At 42.0% G+C, this 22,568-nt stretch overlaps 1 protein-coding gene across 1 annotated transcript in view; it reads right to left on the reverse strand.

Moving 5' to 3' along the window:
* Positions 1 to 21,135, reverse strand: part of ANKFN1 (ankyrin repeat and fibronectin type III domain containing 1) — a 268,470-nt gene extending 247,335 nt beyond the window's left edge. The window contains exon 1 of the mRNA XM_012736042.3: positions 20,407 to 21,135. Within this exon, the coding sequence (XP_012591496.2) occupies positions 20,407 to 20,445 (39 nt within the window). The 5' untranslated portion in view covers positions 20,446 to 21,135. The remainder of the gene's footprint in view (positions 1 to 20,406) is intronic.
* Between the last annotated feature and the right edge of the window lie 1,433 nt (positions 21,136 to 22,568).

The following is a 22,568-nucleotide window of genomic DNA, read 5'->3' on the forward strand; positions in this document are numbered from 1 at the left end:
GTAAATCTAGTAGAGATCACAGCAGTGTTAGAAATCTGGAGGTCATGTAATTATTCCTCAGGAAGCACAGACCTTATTAAGTTCTATACCCCAAGCCCCTCAACTGAGGAAATACAGGTACAAATTATTTTTAAATAAACATAGTATGGTGAAAAAAATTATTATTCAAAACTTAAACTCACTAGCTTCTCTCTAAGGGGAGATGAACTTATTCAAATAAGTGGGAAAATAAATCTCTATGTCAATTTCTCCACCTTGGTTGGCACTATTGGCACCTTGGGCCTGATGGGTTGAGAGGGCTGCTCTGTGCACCGTGGGACGTTTAGCAGTGCTCCTGGCCTCTACCCACTGCATGCCACTATGATCCCCTCTCCCAGTTGTGTCAACCAACAAAAATTTCTCCAAATGTTGTCAAATGTCACCGGAGGGGCACAAATGCTGGTCCCTCCCCCTCCAGTAGAGAAGCACTGCTCTCTACTTTCCCTTCTACATCAGGGGTGGAATGTTGAAGAGCTCTGCTAATTCCTTTGTGCCGCTGAAGAGTGAAACCCTGGGGAGATGGCTTTGTTTAGCAGAGTGTATTTGCTTTTGCAAATACTCTTTCTTCTTATCTTTTCCTTTTTCTTCCTCTTCTTTCACATCCTGCGATAAAAACTTTCCTTCTTTGAGGATAATTTCTTGGAATTGAATCCCCAGTAAGGTTCATTACCCTGTGGGATGCTGAATTTATCAAGGGTAGGAGGCCAGAGAGGCCTTTTAGGCTGCCCTGGGCAGAGTTCTGCCTAGAGAGTGACATCATTAGCAATGAGAGGGCCTCTCACCTGATGTGTCCCAGGACAGATGGGTAAACTGAGGTACAGAGGGCCACAGTGCTTAGTTTTAGGAACAGAACTTAGGTGTTTTGGCTTCTAATTCTGTGCTTTTGCTAGTAGAATACCCTGCCTGCAGACATCACATCTCTCTGATCAGCTGGCATCATCACTTAGAAAGGTCTCTGATTTCTGCACTGGCTACTTCAAGATAATAACTCTGATGGAAAAAAATAAAGCAGAATAGAAGCTATTTGACTAAAGCTTCACTTCAGGGATGGCTGGAAGTTCCATTTACATTCAAGTCTTTTCCCTGTGACATTAGTAAAATATGATCTGTCTCAGAATATTTTTAACTTTCAAGCATTTCTTTTCAAACTTCTATCTTCTGTCAGCTGACAATCCAGATTCATAGAAATCTTTCCTGTCTCATAGGCTGCTGTCCAAACCTTATGATTAAATAATGCATTTCTAAGGATTAATTATTCCAATATCAAAGTGGTGGTTTTTGGCAGGGAATGGAGTATCTGCCTTCAGATCTGCTGTAGATAATATGGAAGATGATCAGTGGCCAGTGTTTATGTATCTAGCGATTTTAATGGAACCTTTCCTTTGAAGTCACTTACAAAATATTATGAACTCTGCATATATAAAATCTGAAAGAAAAAAAACACACTGAAGTTCTTTCTCACAAAAGGTGACCTCGTGGATGTTAAAACCCCTCGAACAGGAGAGCAAGTGGCTTTGGATTCCGTATGAATCAGAGCAGGAACCCAGGCGACTTCTTATTCCTCTTTCTATCTTCTGGGTGTCCAGCAGAGGAGTCAGCACGCAGTGGCTGCTCAACAGGGAGCAGTCAGGTGAATGGGCTTCCAGGCTGCTCCCGCAGCAGGACTCTGTCTGCCCAGCGCCTCCCACGCTCCCACTGCCTCCCGCACCAAGACCTGTGCCCAGGACCAGCTGCATAATTTGGGAAGCTCAGCACAAAAATGAAAGAAGGAGGGCACACTCCTTGTTCTAAAATTATTAGGAATTTCAAGACAGTGACAGCACAGCATTAGACCAAGCAGAGGGCCATGGCTGACTGCACTGGGCATGTGTCCACCCACCTGGCCCTGTCTCTGTTCAACCAGCTGCCCAGCCTCCATATTCCTTCATGCACGCAAATCGTACCTCCTGTGCCAAGTGAGAACCTGAGCTTGGACTGTCCTTAGCTCCTTCTTTCCTGTGTCAATCAGACTCTTTCTCCTTGGGTCCGTGTGCCTCGTTCCTCTGTGTCTTTCCCCTCTCCCTGTGCTTTCTGGAGCCCTGTTCTAAGTTGAGAAAATTCACCTCTGTCCAGCCTTCACAGAGGGTTTGCTCACCTTAAGGGACACAGGCTTCCCCACACAGCAGCCCTGTAAAGTAGTGCTGTTATCAGATGAGGAAACTGGGGGTGCAGACAGAGAGGTGAAGTACACTGCCCAGAGTCACAGCTGGTAAGTGGCAGGTTTGGGATGTGGACCCAGGCAGCGTGGCGCCGTCCCTACCAACCACTACATTCTGCCACCAAAGGCGTCCACCACCGTCAGAGCCAAAGGGTGCAGCTTCCTGGAATTGTGCAGAACCCAACTTACTCGGCCCTATAAGGGGACCCTATGCTAGGGGCAGGAGTCTAGAGGACAGGGAAGACAGATAACAACAAATGAACATGAGCATCACTCAGGAAATCCTCAGAGGTATTGGGAAAGTTGGTGGAAATCCTCCAGTTGGGAGGGATGGGGGCTCTATTCATTTGACTTGGTTATTAAAAAAAAAAAAAAAGGTTAATATCTCAAAAGACTAAAGGCCCCCGGGGGACACTTGGGTTATAGACATCAGTATACATTGCACTACATCATTGTTTTTAGCTGTCTATTATTGATTTGCATGTTAGTCCATTTCACACAGAGGACGGCAGCAGTGGGTAATGGAAACCATTGGCAGAGACAGACTCAAAAGCACTGGTGAAGACACATGGGTTAAATATCACAGAGGACAAGGAGAATGATCAGGGCTGATCAGTGGCCTTTGGGTTTGGTGATGAGCACCTCAGAGGAAATCTTAGAGAAAGATATTCTGCAGGGTTTTAGGAGTAGAAACCAGATTAGAGAGAATGAGGAGTTAGTGGGAGCTGCAGAGACAAAGGTGAGGGGAAGACATCAGCATTTCTTTTTTCTTTTTTTTTTTTGCTAACCATATGTGTATGAGGCATATAGGTTATCTAATTTAAATCTCACGATCATATGTGCGATGGGGCACATGAGGAATATTTTTATACATGTGAGAATGAAATCTCAGAGAAGTAACCCTCTCAGGCCATCTACTGCAGAACTGGCCCTTCTGACTCTCGCACAAATTTCAGCTTAGAAAGGCAATAGCCCCTTGTGGGGCTTTCCGTGGTCCTCTCCGTCCTCGACCTTCACCGTCCCAGACAGAGATCGTCACCTTCCACACCTGGGATGTATTTTTACTAATGCATATTTGGTGCCTCTAAAAGTTTTCTACTAGAATAGCTCTATAGCAGAGGTGAGGTGCAGACTATGGCCGGGGAGGTTTGAGGATATAGGCTAAGGAGACCTCTGCACCTTTCTGTGGAATCTGATGCATTCTCTTAATAAATCCAGGCCAATTATGCAGGCTATCTCCTCCCAGGTAACATTCTGGTTTGTCCCGATATTAAAATGTTTTAAATTAATTAAGGTTACTCAATCCATCTTTTATACTTGCAGGTGGAGTAAGACACACTCGAATTCTTACACTTTCTGCCACACCACTGTCTTGCATCCTGGGGATTGGGAACCCCCATTTGGGGCATGCGGGTACACAATGTAGAGTCTACATGACTGTTCTTCTACTCTTTGTATCCCTGGGCACGGTAAAACCCTGGCATATGAAATGTTTGGCTGAATTAAAGTGAACTCAAAGGGATTTCAGCATATACTAAATAGCCATGTACTTATTGCCTTAAGAACAGTTTTTGGAGTTAGAGTGATGTGGGTTGAAATCCCAAATTATTTGCTTCAGCCTCAATTTCCTCTGTAAACTGGAGATCGAGATCGTGTTAGCTTTCCCCTGGGCTTGTTGGAAAGGTGAAATGCGTTTCTATATGAGCAGCACTTAGGACAGCCCTTGGCCCATAGAAAAGCTTTCCTGAAATGGGAAACGCGTAGATAGCAGAAATAGTCCAAGTGGACAGGGAGAAATGTCTCTCCTACCTCCCACTGTTCTCCTGGAGGAGGAAGCATCCACCCTCCCCACCTATGAGTGAGGATGCTGGAGTGAGACTGTATGGCTTCTCTCCTCACCCCCTTACTTTCTCCTCTGTCCAGGAAGAGGTTGTCTTACAACCTCCTAGGAACCGTTTGGGAAACCAGATGGCCACTGGGCTGTGTTTCCACACTGCGTAGGCCTGCTGGTTGCAACCACTGCTCTTGTGTGCAGAGTCCTGGGCTCCTGCGTTGATGCCGAAAGTCATGTGCCTGCTCTCTCGGGGCCAGCTTCCAAGCTGGATGTCTGAGTCACGCCAGTCTGGCACCACCTCTCTTCAATGCAGAGGACCGTAGTAAGAAGCCCTGGTCTGGCTTTCTTGGTGACATTTCCCAGCTGCTCTGAGTTTCAAAGTTATGGGATACTCCCTAGCTATCAATAAAGTTGATACTTTGATACCCATTTAGTGAAGGAGAGGGGGTGAAGGATTAGCATCTTGATCCCCAATAAGTTAGGGCACTGCCTGGAAATCTTAAGAATAAACACAGAGAACTCAGATGTGAGACGCCAATCTTGGTACAGCTATTGTGACCACTGTTAGTATGAATGGGCAGCGTCAACCTTTTTTTCTGACTTGCTTTCGGGCAATGGCTTATAGGTAATGTGCTGCTGAGGTCAACATTGGGTTATTTGGGCTTTAAGTGGCAAAAAACTAAACAACTAAATTTCATCCAGGGAAGAGAGAAGTAGAGTGAGTGGTTTTGGTTTAGTGCTAGGCACTGGGGAACTCCAGCTCAGGTGATCCAACTTGGGTTTCTTTTTATCTTGACTGGAGTTGCACAGGCCAAGGGGGAACTGTGGAAGGACCTCCTCATTCGTGTGGCTTGCCCATAGGCTATCAGGGCTCACTGCCAAATGGTTTCAGATTGGCTTTGTTCATAAACCTGATTTCTTATATAAGACATGATTTCTTAAATCCATATCTGATTATGACATGGATATAAAAGACCCTGACCCAGATAATGGCTAGAGAGTATTGGGGCCCTTGGTTCATTATCTTTATACATTCAGCTAGGAAATATATTTAAAAGGCCATTTCCTTGACAATCTGTTTTTAGGATAAATTTGCTCAGAGGGTTAAGGAAGAATGGAATTGTTTAAAATACAGGCTTTGATCTTGAGTTTAGAACACGAGCTGCTGGGAATGAAAGAAAAATGAAGGAAGATACTCTGAGTGAGTGGAAAAAAAGAAGTTACTTCTTTGGGAGAAATGATGATATTTTAGAGACTAGGTTGGATGGTGTAAACCTGAAACGTTTTAAATGCTCTCAGAGTCAGGATTAGAAAAGAGGCATGAATGGGGCCTAAACATCCAGCAAAAAATTAAAGAAAGCAAAGAAAAGAGATTACTGTCCCTAGATAGTGCACAGATATGGGGGACTATTGGGAGTTGTCCTCTTAAAGTTGTTAAATTGAGGGATGGGAGTCACCCTGAATGGGTACATGACATCTGTACAGAACTATTAGGGATGACCAGGAAGATCTGAGTGGAATCCTTCAGGGATTATTTTACCAGCCTCAAGATGACACAGTTACTGTGGCAGTGAGGCAGGTTCATCAGGTGTTATGAAGAACTGCATGCCATTAGTTCCATCTCCCAATGTTTAGGGAGAATGAGATGGTCAGCCTTAAGGCAGTGGCTCTCCCCTGGGACAGTCTGCACCCCACTCCTAGGGGACAGCTGGCAATGTCTGGAGACATCTTTTTGATTATCAGGATTTGGGGGGTGGGGAGGAGCTACCGGCTGCTGAACATCCTGCAATACACACAAAACAATGAATTATCCAGTCCAAAATGTCAGTAGGGCTGGGTTTGAGAGTCCTGTCTAAGGAAAGCCAGTCTGGGCTACAACATTTGGGTCCAGATAGAGACAGACGTTGGGCTGACGGGTAGAATTATCTTACTTGGAGAGCAAGATGTGGACAAGATTGAACTGTGGAGATTTTGGCAGCTTCTGAAGTCACTGGCTTCACATCTATTATTAAAGAGGATCTCAAAGAATAAAATCTGGAATAGTATCATGAAGACAACAAACGAATGGGCTGAAGGCAAAGAGAAACAGAAAGGAGGGCGGTGCTGTGACTCCGCCAGAGGTATTAGTGCCACATATGGAAAAGGGAGAATGCCAATTTAGGAAGCATATTACGCTTTTAAAAAAAAACAGTGGAGTTTGAAAAGAGTGTTTGAAAAGAGTGGAGCATGAGAGAGACAGATGAAACCCGGGAGGCATTTGCCAATGCAGCAGGGATGAAGGTGGCAGAGATTGGTTCTTGCTACCAATAAAAACACATAGTTCACTCGAGTCCTGGAGATTTAAAGACTGAGGGAAGGAAAGGTTTGCGGGAAGACCGTGGTACAGGCTGCCATGCCCACCTCTGCGGGCCAGCTGCAGCTGCGTCAAGAAGAGGTACAGTCTGAGGATGTGCAGAGGATACCGCATCACTCTGAGATGGATCTACAGCGGCGTTTCTCAAACTCAGCGTGCATCGGCATCAGCTGCAGAGCTTGCCAATGTCCACGCTGAGCGGCCCCGGCCCCAGAGTATCTGATACAATAGGTCTGCTTGAGAATCTGCATTTTGAGCAAGCCACCAGGTGATGCTGATGCTGCTTGTTCAGGGGCCACATTTAGAGAAGGACCAGTCCGCAGAATTCCAGTGTAGGAAGCAAAGACACTGCCTCCTGGGACCCTACAGCAGCGGAGGAGAAATACAAAAAGTAAGCAAGAGATTGCGACTCCTGGGAAGGCACATCCTGAACCTTGCTTGGACGGGGGCCTCTCCCCTCTCCCCAGCACTCTGCTCCAGGACGGGAGGATGCTCAGCCACGGTAAAGAGCCTGGCCTTGGCTCAGCACTGGGGAAAGGGGAAGAATATGGGGCTCAACACTGGAAGTGAAATTAAAAGGATCAAAATATATAGCATAGAACTGAGCTACAGGAAGACCTGGAGATGAAGGCCACCACCGAAATCTCTTATTTTTGTCAATTTAACAGGAGCGTCTCTGAGAGAGGAAACAGGATGTGGGGTCCTCCTCCTCCTTTGCTCCCAAGGACATGGGAAGTGCAGGGTTGCAATTAACTTCACATCTCTTGGCACAAAATTTCTATGCTCAACTGTTTATGCTCCCAGGTCATGGATTCTAGATAGGCATTCTTACAAAGCTGAAACCAAGAACATTTTCTCTTTTCTCCAGATTTTTCTGTCAACCTTTCTTTTCTAGATAACACAGAGGATTCTGCTGTGATCTGCAGCTGATAACCACCACACTGGTCTGGTATTTTCCACCCCATCTGCTTCTTTTCTATTTTCTGTGCATATAAAGGGGGTTGAGTAGTTATCATCAGGCACCAAACTCCATCCTAAGTTTCTCAGGTGCACTAAGAGACTGTTCAACTAAACTGTCCCATCTACTCATGGACTATTATGTAACCACTAGGGCAGAAGTCCTTTGTGAACAGTTGTAATTATTCATAGGAAATGCTTATGATGGCAAGTGAAAATAAAACAGAATAAAATTGGATATATAATAATATCACAGTGGTAGGCAGGGACCAAATCTGCCGGGGGCAGATACAGGCCAGGAGGGTGGTCCCCAGGAATGGAGAAGCTGGGGAAGGGACTGCAGGAAAACTCAGCTAACAACCACAAAGAGCAGGAACTTGAGGTTTGAGGCATACACACCTGTGGAGCTGCAACTTTGTTATAAGAACAGCTGTCAATCATGTATATCAATCATCATCATCTGGTAACATCCCACACCTCCCGTCAGCCCTGCCCTGGACTAGGCCAATAAAAGGAAACCACTTGGGAGTCCTCAACATCTTTCTCCACTCGTGGAGACAGACCTGTTCCTCTCTGGAACTTCCTCTAGCTTCATATAGCTCCTTCCTTTTCTGCAATAAAATTTATTTGTATGGAATTTCTTCCATTCTGTGGTCACTCTGTTGCACCGGCCCTGCTTGTGAATTTTCCAAGCAAAGAATAAAGAACCAGGACAACAGCCCACGAAGAGACCAGACCTGAAAACAATTGCATGAACACATGGAAGCAAATAAAATGCTATCTACATATGAAACCATAGATGAAAACACATCGAAGTGTATACTGGGCTATCAGTAAGTGGTGGGAATTTTCTCCAAAGTTTTTCATTATGAACTTGAATTTCCTATATAAAGGAACAAATAAACTTTATCAACTGGATGTATGTTATTGCAAGGGTTAGTATTAGAAAATCATGGGGATCCTTTGTTTGTTAGTTTTTTTCCTCTTTTCCAGGCTCACTCTCTTCCCTGGGCTAGAGGGCAGTGGCATCATCATAGCTCATGGCAATCTCAAACTCCTGGGCTCAAGGATCTTCCTGCCTCAGCCTCCCAAGTAGCTGGGACTATGGGCACATACCACCATGCCTGGATAATTTTTCTATTTTTTTTTTTTTTTTGTAGAGATTGGTTTTCCCTATGTTGCTCAGGTTGGTCTTAAATTCCTGGCCTCTAGCGATCTTCCCAAAGTGCTGGGATTATAGGCAAGAGCCACTGTGCCTGGCCTTTTATTTCTTGAAGACAGGAAATGCAGATAGGTAAATAAATTTTAAAATGGTAAGGAAGATGTGGGTGAAGACCACCTTTGGGGAGGTTGAGAAACTTGTGACCCTAGGGAGAATTTACAAAGAGGAAAGGATGATTACTGCTCCAATAGGGGAGGGATTATTAACCCAAAGATCCTGGCATTTCTTGATATTTCAGTACTAGTGTAGATTTGATGCACAGTAACAGAAAAGATGTCAGGCAAAGCCAGACTCATATTGCTAACCAGTTGCAAGAAGTGTGAAAGAAAGTTTTAACACTCTATAGATATAATGAAAATCAACAAAGTTAGGAATTGCTTTAATGAATACCACATGGGAAAATAGAATGAATTAGCTATGGAAAAAAATCAGAAATTTCCCTTGAAAGGATGGCTACAGTATCGCTTTCCATTATAAATGAGGAATATAAACACATTGTCAAAAATACACATTGTCAAATGAATTTGAACAAAAATATTTTAGCTTTCTGTCAGTTGAGTAGAATAAGTTTAGATTTTAATTTCAGCATCAAGAGAAAGGGTCTAATGGTTTATGAGCAGCTTTGCAGAGAGGAGAGGAGATAGAAATTGCAAACAGATGATATGTAAATAAATATTTGCATCAACTGGTTTAAATATTTAGAAGTGCTGACAACTTCCAATTATTTTGTTTTAATTGATTCACATAGAAGCTAATTTTTGACAATTGTACTTGGCCAATTAACACTTCAGTAGCTCAGCTAAGGTCTTTGATCTTAAGAGTGCTTTGGGGAGACAAGTCTCTGGGTAGTCACCCCTTTGTACCATAGAGAAATAAACTCTTCATTGAGTCATGAAAACATGGTGGTTTGCAAGCCTCCTTCTGCAGCCAAGGAAATCTTAGTCCAGGAGAATGAAGCCAAGAAGGGTATAATACAAAACTGTTAAAACCAGTCATACTAAGATTGTGAGGGGGGAGGAGAGAAAGGGCCAAAGCTCTCAGGGAGTGTTCGACATTGGCTTTGAAATGTCTACTTCATGACAGTGGCTTCCAATCAGTTATACATGATACTAAATAGTGTCTGGTTTCCCAAGAGGGACAACTCTTGGGAAATGATATGATTTCAGAGAAAAAAAGAAGGCACAGTACAAAAATATCTTGCCTATTTCTTGCCTCTCTCCCTCCCAATTTATATCCCACTACCAACTTCCTTCGCTAATTATACATTTTTACTATAACAAACAGATATCCCTGGCTAGATTATACCTGGGATTATGCCTACGACTTGCATTTTAAACCATTATCCAAATTTGTTGAGCCTCATAATAGTCACTCATGCTCTTTGCCAACTTGTTCTGACTCTTCATCTCCTAGGCACATGGAAGACTGCCTTCCTGACTCCCTAGTGGATGAATAAAGTCGTATTACCAGTGCTGGCCAGTGAGTGTGGAGCACACATGAAGAGCAGGAAGTTGCTTCCATGCCAGCTCATTTAATTGCCGAGGCAAGTCCCTTGAGGCTCTCTGTGCCCTCTGGCATGACAACCAGCAGGGTTCAAGATGGTGGCTGTTCCTTTCGCCCAGGTCTCCAAGTGACCGTGATGAGCAGAGACCCCAACGACTGTGATACACATGTAGGGTGATTAAGCCACTTTGCACCAAGCACTGTGACAACTGCTGAGAGAGAAAGTATGATATAGTCCTTGTTCTCAAGGAATGTTCAATTTAGTTGCAGTGAAAAGATATAAAAGAGCAAAAGTTACATAAGAGGAGTTATTTTCTGGTAGTAAATAGTTCAGGTCAATGGTAGAAAAGATGTCACTAAGTCAGATATGACTGTAAGGAAATGAGGACCAGGCAGTAGCGAGTGGGAGGAGAGGTAGCCAGGTGGAAGGATGATCTGAGGAGAGGGGTGCACTGGGTGGGGTTTTAACTGTGGGCTGTAGAATTGGGATAATTAGGAAAGGGGGGAATAGGACTTGAGGTAAAGAAAAAAAAGGAGATGAGTAAAAGTAAGTTTGTCAGAAAGTATAGTATGTTTTCAGGAGATATTAAATAAACCAGCATTTCTGACATCAAGCTAGCCTGTGTATACACAAATATTCTCAGGTAACCTATACCTGGATATTATACTACAGTAACATGTACATACGTTACAGCAGATTGTGGCATTGGCCTTGAAGACTGTCCAGCCCATTGGGGTTCAGTGCTGCATAGAGTTCCTCAAGAAGCCACTCAGAAGGGCAAGGGGGAGATGAATTGGGGCCCCTGGACCCGTTACATCTTCTTGAACCAGAATCATTCTACTTTTATCTGCATTAGATACTGAGGTTCTGTGTCATGTTTCATTTTTTAAAGCATCTTGCCACTAAAAAGTGTCTGACAGCCACTCCTACCCCGAAGGTCTCATTTTACAGATGAAAACACTGAGGCCAGGATAGTGAAGTCCATGATCAAAAAGCCAACTCACAGTGGAGTCAGAATTAGATTCCAGGTCTCCTGACTTCACTTCAGTGCTTACAGCTCTCTCTAACAACAAAAGAAAACGTGATATGTTCACTTATCTTCTGAATTTAAAAAGAAATATATACAACCACAAGGAGTAAGATGTGCAACATTTGGGGGATGGACACGCTTGAAGCTCTTACTCGAGGAGCGAGGGGGGCATGGGCAATATATGTAACCTTAATACTTGTACCCCCATGATACGCTAAAATTAAAAAAAAGAAAATTTGAAAAACTGGCTATGTTTTTCTCTTTTCTCCGGATGCTTTGGCACAGACCCAGTCACACCTGTCTGTTCGTGTATTTAGGCTTCAGAATTTTTTATAGTCCTGTGTGTTCCAGCCACGCTCAGTAAATTATTCCAGGATCGGCTTGTCATCATTCATGCATTTTTAAAATTCATTTAACAAACATATATTAAGTGCCTAGGATATGGCAGCCACCACTAGGTCCTGGGGATATGAATGATCAAGTGAATACATCATTATAGCAGAATATTCATGAAATGGTAATAGACATATGTGCAAAAAGATGAGCAATCACAGTGGCAAACTTGGCTTAGGATTGCCAGATTCATCAAATAAAAACGTAGGCTGCCCGGTTGAATGTAAATTTCAGATAAACGGCCAATAGTTTTATAGTGTAAATGTGTTTCAAATATTGCATGAGGGCATATTTATTCTAAAAACATACTTGTTGTGTATCTGGAATTCAGACGCAGCTGGGTGTCCTGAGTTTGATGGAGCCATCCCAGCAGGTGCACCTGGACCTACTAGAGGATGAAGTTCCATAGGGTCATTGTTGGAAAAGAGAGCTCTTATCCATGACCCAGAGAGTTGTCGGAATGCACTAAGGAGAGTCAGGCCAGGAAAAGGGAGGACATTTGTGGGTAGGAATGGGGAGAGAGGTACACTAAAGTTGGGGGATCAAAATTGAGTTTGTTATTTCACGTTGTTCTAAAAGTTCAGGGCAATGTGATGAGAACCGGAACAGAAGGGAAGAGGATGACCTTTGCCTACTGGATAAACAAATTATTATTTTCAGAAAATGTCTTCTTCAAAATCCCATAAAAATCAGCTGAAAAAATGTTGAAATAGATGAGAGAGTTTGGTAAGGTCAGTAAGTATGAAATAAATGTTAAAAAGTCAGTATCTTTCTTTTGTAACAGCAGTAATAGCCCTCTAGAAAATATAGTGGGGAAAGATTGTTTTTAGATTACCAACAAAACTATAAAGCAACTACAAATAAAATACAAAACCATGAAATGTGCAAGACATATACAAAAAAACAAGTATATCAGAGAGAGACATAAAAGGAGATGAGAAAGTATGCATGGGGGTGGGCATGGCATATTCCATATAAAAAGAGCAAATATGGTAAAGGTGAAAATTTTCTCAATTTTTCTTTTTTAGGATTAATGAGATTGTAACCAAGATCTCAGTAGGATATATCTGGAACTTGAAAACAATGCTAACATTTATCTGGAAGAAGAGACAGTAAGAACAGTTAGAGAAATTCAAGAAAAAGGATTAAAAAGGGGGGTAGCTGTTTCTATCTCACATTAAAACATTCCCGAAGGTAAATTTCTTCCATGGTAGTTGTGTTTGGGAAGGAATAGGTGGGAAAGACAACAGAATGGAGCTGATAGCCCAGAAACAGACCCTGGTGTCTGAAACATCTCCTCACACGACATCAGAGAAGACGCAGATTAGCAGGGAAGAGGAAGATGGCTCAAGAAAAGGTGCTAGAATTAGTTGGATATCTAATTGGAAAAGAAAAATAGTAATTTTCACCTCCTAGGAAACACTAATTTCCAAATGCACCAAGGAATTAAATGTGAAAATTAAACCAAGAAGAAGAACATAAGGGCAAATATTCATCGGATCTTTGGATTTAAATTGTTTTCTGCCTGGTATAAAGGATTTTGAGTGATGTCAATCCAGGTAATCAGAAGACGTGAGGGGTTTTTAAGCAGATTTGTCCTTCGCAGGGTGTGTGCCGACTGAGGAGGAAGGTGTGCCTGGAGGTGACAGGCCAGTTACAAGGCCATTGGAATAATCGGCCCAGAGACATCAGGAGCCTAACTCAAGTTTAGCAGTGGGGAAAGCGCAAGAGAAGGCTATGGAAACTAACGGCAGCCACCCTAGGAATTTGCTGTACGCACCACGTGTCTAGACACAAAGGAATCCACTAGGGATATCTCTGCCCAGTGGTTTGTAAGAGGGCAGTTTCTTTAGTAAGACCTATTTTTATTATTCCCACATACAAGACCTCCCCACAATTCTGGTCTTTTAAACTCCATGCCTAGCATAATCAAATTCAGTGTTTCCCACTTTCTATGTTTTCTTTTCTCAGTCTCTGGAAACACGATATAACTAAGTTCCACTGTAATCGATAAAATATTGTACAGTGTGTGGGGAATCAGATAGGTCTGTGTTTTCATAAATGTACATTAGAGAGGGACGGGAGTGGAACAGAACAAGGCTGACTTGTTCCTGCTTTTTAATATAGATATGCTGTACGAAACAGCATGATATGTCATAAAACGTAACCTAATATTCGAAAATGAGATCGCAGGCTCTGCATGTTTTAATGGTTTTCCTGGGAGACAAATCTTCTTTCATTGGAGCAAGCACACGAAAGTGTTTTTTATGAAGTACGAGGAAAATACCCAGCAAGAGAGTCGTGTCAGGGAAGTAAGCAGCGACGCAATCGTCATCAAGCCACCCTGGGACCCGCTCGCGATAGAATGTCAAACAGTCGGGTTAGAAAGCAACTATTCGTATGACACAATGCAAGTGACCCTTCTGATTGGCCACAATTTCTCCTAGTCCTTGGTACTAATCTTTTATCAGGCACCAGAGCAGCTACAGTGGCTCATATTTTTTTTTTTTTAAAAAAAGGCAGCAGGAATCTTCCTTCTCAGGATTTAAGGGCACTTGATCGAGTCTAACTGGATATTACTCTGATTAGACCTTAAATTCTCACACTGAACTCCCTAGTAGAATTCTTTGAGTATATGGAGAGAACAATCATTCTTTCCCTTTACATATCCCAAAAATGAAGTCATAACTTCGATTTTCGAATGCCCTACTCAATACTTAAATGGAATTCTTATTGAATATCCCCTTTTATTAATATTTTAATAAGTAGTGTTAAACTATTTGAGGAAAAAACTAATTAGTCTCTAATGTGACATATATACATACTATTTTCAGGCTCTGCCTAAGGATTTTTACGTCTTTTCTTTATTTTAGTAAGCTATTGATGGGAACATCCTTCCGTCAACAGAGATATACGCCCTGTTATTGAGTGGAAGCTGGAAAGCTGTAGGCATCCACGAAGACAATAATATGCTGAGTGATGCTTTAAGGCAATTTCTCTGAGTCTGGCTACTGTTGCAGACCCTGAAGTTTAGTGGATGGGGAGAAGAAAATTGGCTCAGAATGATTCTTTTTACTCTGAGTGCATATGCATTTGCCTCCTTCTGGGTTCTGGGTTTTCCTACTGAGCCAGTTGTATAAGTAAAGATTGGACACTTAAATGGAGGCAAAGCAGGCCAAAGATGGCTCACACCTGTAATCCTAGCACTCTGGGAGGCTGAGGCAGGAGGATCGCTTGAGGTCAGGAGTTCGAGGCCAGCCTGAGCAAGAGCGAGACCCTGTCTCTACTAAAAATAGAAAAATTAGCCAGGCATGGTAGTGCATGCCTGTAGTCCCAGCTACTTGGGAGGCTGAAGCGGGAGGATCACTGGAACCCAGGAGTTTGAGGTTGCTGTGAGCTAGGCTGACGCCATGGCACTCTAGTAGCAGCAATGGAGTGAGACTTTGTCTCAAATAAATAAATAAATAAATAAATAATAAAAGGATGCAAAGCGTTCCTGATAATGACACAGTGGAAATGAGGGAACCAGAGATGGGGGCCAAGATAGGGGAACCAGGAGGAACTGAGTTTGCAAAATGAAATCCCCTGTAACACACTTACCCTACAGACATGTATTAAGGCTTCATCTTCAGGGGTCAGGTGGACCCTTGAATATACAGAGATGACTTGGACACAGCCTTCAAGGAGCAGGGAGTATAGTGAGGGAGGAAACATGATTTCCAGATTGCAAGTCAGTTTTTAACATTCAGAATGATAAGTGTTCTATTTGTGTTGTGTGCAAAGTGCACAGGAGCACCAAAGACAGCACCCAACTTCCTGGGAGAGCCAAGGAAGATGCCAGTCTAGATGGAGGAGTTTGAAGGCCAAAGGAATTGAATGCTCTCAGGATGAGCTGTTCAAGTAGGGAGATCGAATATTCTTTCTTATACAAAAACAATGGTTAAGAGACACAACTCGTGTGCTTACTCCTAATATGTGTGTTTTCTCTCTCCCTCTCTCGGTCTCTCATGAAATTTCTGCAGCTATGTACATGATGCTTATTAATAGAAAACAGAGATGAACAGTGGGGCAGAGGTGAAGGATGACATGCTTACCTGTTGAGTTGGTTTTTCAAAAAATACCCTTTGCTTTTCAGAGCAGTTTTAGGTTCACAGCAAAACTGATAGAAGGTACAGAAAGTTCCCATGTATGCCCTGCCCCCACACACGCATAGTGCGCCCCCCCCCCCACCAGAGTGGCACATTTCTTACAATTGATGAACTTACACTGACACATCATTATCACCCAAAGTCCATGGTTTACAGTAGGGCTCACTCTTGGCATTGTGCATTCTATTATTTTGGACAAATGTATAATGACATGCATTCACCATTATAGTATCACACAGAGTAATTTTACCGCCCTAAGAAATCCTCTGTGATTTCCCTATTTACCTCTCTTTCCCCACTGATCCCTGGCAACCACTGATCTTTTTACTGTCTCCATAGTTTTGCTTTTTCCAGAATGTCATCTAGTTGGACTCACGCAGTATGTAGCTTTCTTCTTTTTATTTTTTAATTTTTTTTTTCGCTTAGTTATACACATTTAAGTTTCCCCCAGGTCTTTTCATGGCTTGATTTCTTTTTATTGCTGAATAATATTCCACTGTCTGGATGTACCACAGTTTATTTATCCGTTTACCTCAGGAAGGATGTCTTGCTTTCTTCCAAGTTTTGGCAATTATGAATAAAGATGTTATAAAAATTCCTATGCAAGTTTCTGTGTGGATGTAAGTTTTCAACTCCTTAGGATAAATACCAAGGAGTGTGATTGCTGGATAGTGCGGTAAAAGTATGTTTAGTTTTGTAAGAAACCACCAAACTGTCTTCCAAAGTGGCTGGACCACTTTGCATTGCCATGAGCAATGGATGAGAATTCCTGTCGCTCCACATTCTCACCAGCATTTGGTGTTGACAGCATTCTGGATTTCAGCCATTCTAATAGGCGTATAGTGGCATCTCACTGTTGTCTTGATTTGCGTTGCCCTGGTGACAGATGAGGTGGCGTATCTCTGCACGTGCTGATTTCCTATGTGTGAATCTTCTTTGGGAAGGTACCTGTTAAGGTCTTTGGCCCATTTTTTTTAATTGGGTTATTTGTTTTCTTACTGTTGAGTTTTAAGAGTTTTTGTATATTTTGGATAACAATCCTTTGCCAGATATGTCTTTTGCAAATATTTTCTCCCAGTCTGTGGCTTGCCTTTTCATTCTCTTGGCAATATCTTTAACAGAGCAGAAATTTTTAATATTAATGAAATATAGCTTATCAATACTTTCTTTCATGGACTGTGCCTTTGGTGTTGTATTTAAAAAGTCATCATCAAACCCAAGGTCATCCAAATTTTTGCCTATGTTTTCTTCTAGGAGTTTTATAGTTTTATGTTTTACATGTAAGTCTGTGATCGATTTTTAATTAATTTTTGTGAGGCGTGTAAGGTTTGTGTTTAGATTCTATTTGTTTCAATGTAGATGTCTAGTTGTCCCAGCACAAATTTTTGTATCTTTTCTCTATTGTATTAACTTTGCTCCTTTGTCAAAGATCAGTTGATTATGCTCATGTGGGTCTATTTTTAGGCTCTCTATTCTGTTCCATTGAAATCATGAGTTTTATCACTCTATTTATGAATGATAAAGCAGAATTACAAGTACATTCTGAAGTTTTGTTTATCTCAGGTTTGGTAGGCTGAATAATAGCCCCCTCCCCAAAAAAAAAAAACCATTTATATCCTAATCCCTAGAACCTGTGAATATGTTTCCTTATATGACAAGAGACTTTGCAGATGTGATCACCTTAAGGATCTTGAGATGGGGAGATTATCCAGCATTATCCTGGTGGGTCCAATGTAATCATAGGAGTTCTTATAAAACAAGGCAGGAGGATGGGTAGTAGCACATGTGATAATGGAAGCAAGAGGTTGGAATTATACAAGGGAGGAGCCACAAGCCAAGGAATGTAGGTAGTGTATAGGAGAAAGCAATTGTTCTTCTCTACACCAACTAAAGGGAAAAACTCTTTTTTCCCCATCTGTACTCACAATACTTCACTTCTGGTCTGAAGATACGTCTGAGTTTTCTCACACTGACTGATTTTCTGATACCACCTACGTGTCCTACAATTTAATTCAATTCAGACACTATACACCTAGACTTAGCATCAGATCCCAGGGTTTGGTCCCATAAGACTGCTCCCCACATCAGATGCCAACCAAAAGTCCCAGGTGCTTGTAACCGACTGGCTATAAATTAAGGGTTCCCCCCATGTTTGATAATTTTCTATAATGGCTCACAAAACTCAAAGGAACCTTTATTTACCTTTACCAGTTTGTTATGAAGGATACAACTCAGGAACAGCCAGATGGAAGATGCACCAGGGCAAGGTATGAGAAAGGGGCATGGAGTTTCCACACTCTCTCGGGGCACACCACCTTCTCAGCGCCTCCATGTGTTCACCAGCCCAGAAGCTCTGTGAATCCTGTTGTTCAGGATTTTTATGAAGGCTTCATCACATAGGCATGGTCCATTAACTCAATCTCTAGTCCCTCTCCCCTCCCCAGAGGATGGGGTGGGACCGAAGATTCTGAGTTTCTAATGGAGGTTCGGTCTTTCTGGTGACCAGTCCCCATCCTGAAGCTACCCAGGAGCCCACAAAGAGTTGCCTCATTAGAGCAATAGACATTCCTATATATTTTAAGGGATTTAGGAGCTCTGCATCAGCAACCAGGTCAAAGACCAAATATAAGCACAAAAGATTCTCCCAGCACCCCTATCACTGAGGAGATTATGAGAGTTTAGGAGCTCTGTGCCAAGAATTGGGGACAGGGACCAGTGTATATATTTCTTATTATTTTCCAGGTAGCCTCTAGAAGCTGAAAAAGGCAAGGAAGAGGCAACTCTCTTGAAGTTCCCAGAGGAAGAATGATACCTTGATTTTAGACTTTGGTCCTCCAGAACCATGACAATAAATTTGTTTGTTTTAAGCCACTCAGCTTTTGGTAATTGGTTACAGAAGCAATAGGAAACTAACATACCAGCCCCTCATTAATACAGACAGGAAAAGTGGTCTCAAAGCCAGTGAGTTCTTAGAAATTCTCAAAACGCACAGTCACTTGCCCTAGCTACATGCAATCTTTAACAACACCTTCAGGAAGTGGTTCCTCATTTTGCACCGGTGTTCTAAGGGCCACACAGTTAGCACGTGTCTGCACTGTGCTGTGTGAGACCCTTGGCCCTGTGCTATTCTCCTGGTGTAGACCAGTTCTGTGATGTCCTTTCCTGTGTCAAATGACTTTAGGGATTTTTGGCTCCAATGCATATTACAGCTCCCGTGTGTCCCAGTGGACAATGTGGAATGCCTTGGGGCTGGAACACTGTTGGAAGACCTGACTGACTGACTCCTAGTAGCTCACAACATTGAACAAGCACTTACCCCCTCTGGAACTGTACAATGGGATGATAACACAGATCATTCCTGATTCACAAGGTTATTAAAGATCAAATGTGATAATATATGTGAAAGGGCTTTATAAGTTCTGTAATGCTATTCAGATGTGAAGAATTATTATTTTTATATGCACAAGAAGGCTGGTGTAGCCCTTCTCCCAGGTGACTAAAAAGTATATGTGATTTTATTTGCTTCAATAATTTTATTCTTATTAGTACTTGTTCAGTATACTACATGGGTATGCACAATGCACAAAGCATTTATTCTTCTTCTGGCTACAGTAGCTACCCCCCTCCCTCCAAACTTAACCTTGTAAAAACAAATAAGACTTGTAAAACAAAAGTTAGAAAAAAATGGGAGTGGCATTATTCATATCAGTGTGTCATCAAAAGAACTCCCCTGTCCCTTTGCAAATAATCTGTCTCTGTTAGTGGACAGTTAATTCTTTTGACCAAACAAATCCTCAAACACACAGATCTATTGCTCATTTTTCTCTTTTTTGCTTTAATTTTCAACGTGGTTTCCTAACCCTCCACTTCAGGAGGTAAATACAATTCTGGCAGAGTCCCGGTCTAATTTAGTTTATTAGGGCTTTTACTACAAGTTTTTAAGCACTCGCTGATTTTCAAAAACATATTAAAATGGCCATGGCCAATCTCGTAGATTGGTGCAAGTCCACATTTCCCAAACGACTTAATAGTCTGCAACTTGTGCCAGACAGAGAATGATTTCACCATTCTCTTTCCCACAACTTAAAGGCTGGACATTGTTTTTTAACTCTGTGGTGGGAGGGAGCAGTTTGCTTTGCCATGCTGGTCTCCTCCCTAGAATTCCCTCCTACAAGTTTTATAGGTTCCACTGTCCTGGAGGGCACATTAAGTCCCCAAAGAACATCTTTGTAGGCCATTTCTGGCACTACAAGCCTTACTCTTACCCATTCTTGGAAGGTGGAGCTCTTAGTGATGTTTTTCCAGACAAAGTTTAGTATTTTGGGCAAAGAGGGGGGGATTGTAAAGGTTATGGAGAACCTGTCCTATGGCAAAATAATTTAAACTGGAATTTATGTCTCTAAATCTTTTTCCTTTTCTATTTCTCCGTTTGTTCTCCAATTGCCAATAAACTCAGCAAACTTTTATGTAGAACAAATAAATGAATGGATAAATATTTGAACACCTTCCACTGCCAGGCTCTGTGCTAAAAACTGAATCATAGAAACGAGCTCACAAGCTAGTAGGGGAAATCACATCAGTATATATGGACCATATAACACACTGGGATGATGGTCGGGATTAGAATTTAGGTTGAGTCCCAAGGCAGTGCAAGGAGGCACAGTTAACTCTGTAAACAGACACTATGAAAGATCAAGATGGCTGATTCCCCAGGAAAGGACAGACTCACCCAGGAAACTCCTGCACAAACCCGGTGCCTGAGGTTCATGTTAACATGGCTATTTCATTTCCATCCCTTAGCTGTGCACAGCCCAGAATGTTATTCTTTGCCTGATGACCCATGGAAGGCAGCACAGTATTTGCATATTCTGGAATAACGGCTAAAGCGGGGTTCTGGTTTGAGTTCTACCACAGTGGTGAATTGACCTTGGACAGGTCACTTCATTTCTAAAATGAGACAAATAATACAGGATCTACCAACCTCTCAGAGCTAATCTGAGGATCAAATTAGATCATGAAAACGATGCTCTATATGGAAATGTCTCAAAAATTTCTAAAATGACATCAAAGCACAAATATGTATATGTGCACATGTACATATGTATGCCCCTTGAGTTATTATAGCTACAAATATAAAGAAGTTGTTTTGAATATCAAAATCAAAGTTAACATTTATGTTTTTTCCATGTAGTGAAAAGGCGTACCTTGGAAAACGTGCGTTCAATTCTAGACCATTGCAATAAGGCGCATATCATGATAACATGAGTTATAAGAATTTTTTAGTCTTCCAGTGAATATAAAAGTTATTTTTACACTATACTGTAGTCTATTAAGTGTCCAATAGCATTATGTCTAGAAAACAATGTGAATACTTTAATTTAAAAGTACCTTATTGCTACAAATGCTAATGATCATTTGAGCCTTCGATGAGTCATACTTTTTTTTGCTGGTAGAAGGTCTTGCCTTGGTGTTGGCGGCTGCTGACTGATCAGGGTGGCGGCTGCTGAAGGTTGGGGTGGCTGTGGCAAATTCTTAAAATAAGACAACAATAAAGTTTTCTGTGTCAATTGACTCTTTCACAAAAAATTTCTCTGTAGCATGTGATGCTGTTTGATAACATTTTACCCACAGTAGAACTTATTTCAAAATCAGAATCAGTACCCTCAAACCCTGCCACTGCTTTATCAACTAAGTTTACGAAATATTCTAAATCCTTTATTGTCAATTCAACAATGTTCACAGAATCTTCACCAGGAGTGGATTCCGTGTCAAGATATCACTATCTTTGCTCATCCTTAGGAAGAAACTCCTCATCTGTTCAAGTTCCATCGTGAGATTACAGCAATGCACACAGCTTCAGGCTCCACTTCTAATTCTATTTCTCTTGCTATTTCCACCACATCTGTAGCTACTTCCTCCACTGAAGACTCTCAAAGTCATACATGAGAGTTGGAATCAACTTCTCTAAACTCCTGTTAATGTCAATATTTTGACATCCTTCCAAGACCCACAAGTGTTCCTAATGACATCTAGAATGGTGAAGTCTTTCCAAAAGGTTTTCCATTTGCTTTGACATGATCCATCAGAGGGATTGACATCTGGGGCAGAGAGTCTTATAAGATATATTTCTTAAATAATAAGACTTAAAAGTTGAAATGACTCCTTGATCCATGGGCTGCAGAATGGATGTTGTGTTAATAGGCACAAACACAGTGTTAATCTCTTTGCACATCTCCATCAGAGCTCTTGGGTGACCAAGTACGTTGTCAGTGAGCAGTGACATTTTGAAAGGAATCTATTTTTCTGAGCAGTGTTCTCAACAGTGGGCTTAAAATATTCAGTAAACCATGATGTAAACAGATGTGCCATCATCCAGGCTTTGTTGTTCCATTTATAGAGCACAGGCAGAGTAGATTTAGCATAATTCTTAAGGGCCTTAGGATTTGGGGAATGCTGAGTGAGCATTGGCTTCAACTTAAAGTCATCAAGCTCTAGTCTCTAATAAGAGAGTCAGCCTATCCTTTGAAGCTTTGAAGCCAGGCATTACTTCTCCTCTCTAGCTATGAAAGTCCTAGATGGCATCTTCTTCCAAGAGAAGGCTGTTTTGTCTCTGTTGAAAATCTGTTGTTCAGTGTGGCCACCTTCATCAATGATCTTAGCTAGATCTTCTGGATAACTTGCTACAGCTTCTCCATCAGCACTTGCTCCTTCACCTTGCATGCCTGTGTTATTAAACTCATGAACCAATCTCTGCTAGCTCTATCTTTTCTCTAGCTCTAGCTTTCTCACCTCTCTCAGCCTTCATAGCATTGAAGGGAGTTAGGGCTTTGCTCTCTATTAGGCTTTGGCTTATGGAAATGTTGTGGCTGCTTTGATCTTCTGTCCAGATCA

This window comes from Microcebus murinus, chromosome 18, assembly GCF_040939455.1.
Source record: "Microcebus murinus isolate Inina chromosome 18, M.murinus_Inina_mat1.0, whole genome shotgun sequence".
NCBI classification, from domain to species: Eukaryota; Metazoa; Chordata; class Mammalia; order Primates; family Cheirogaleidae; genus Microcebus; species Microcebus murinus.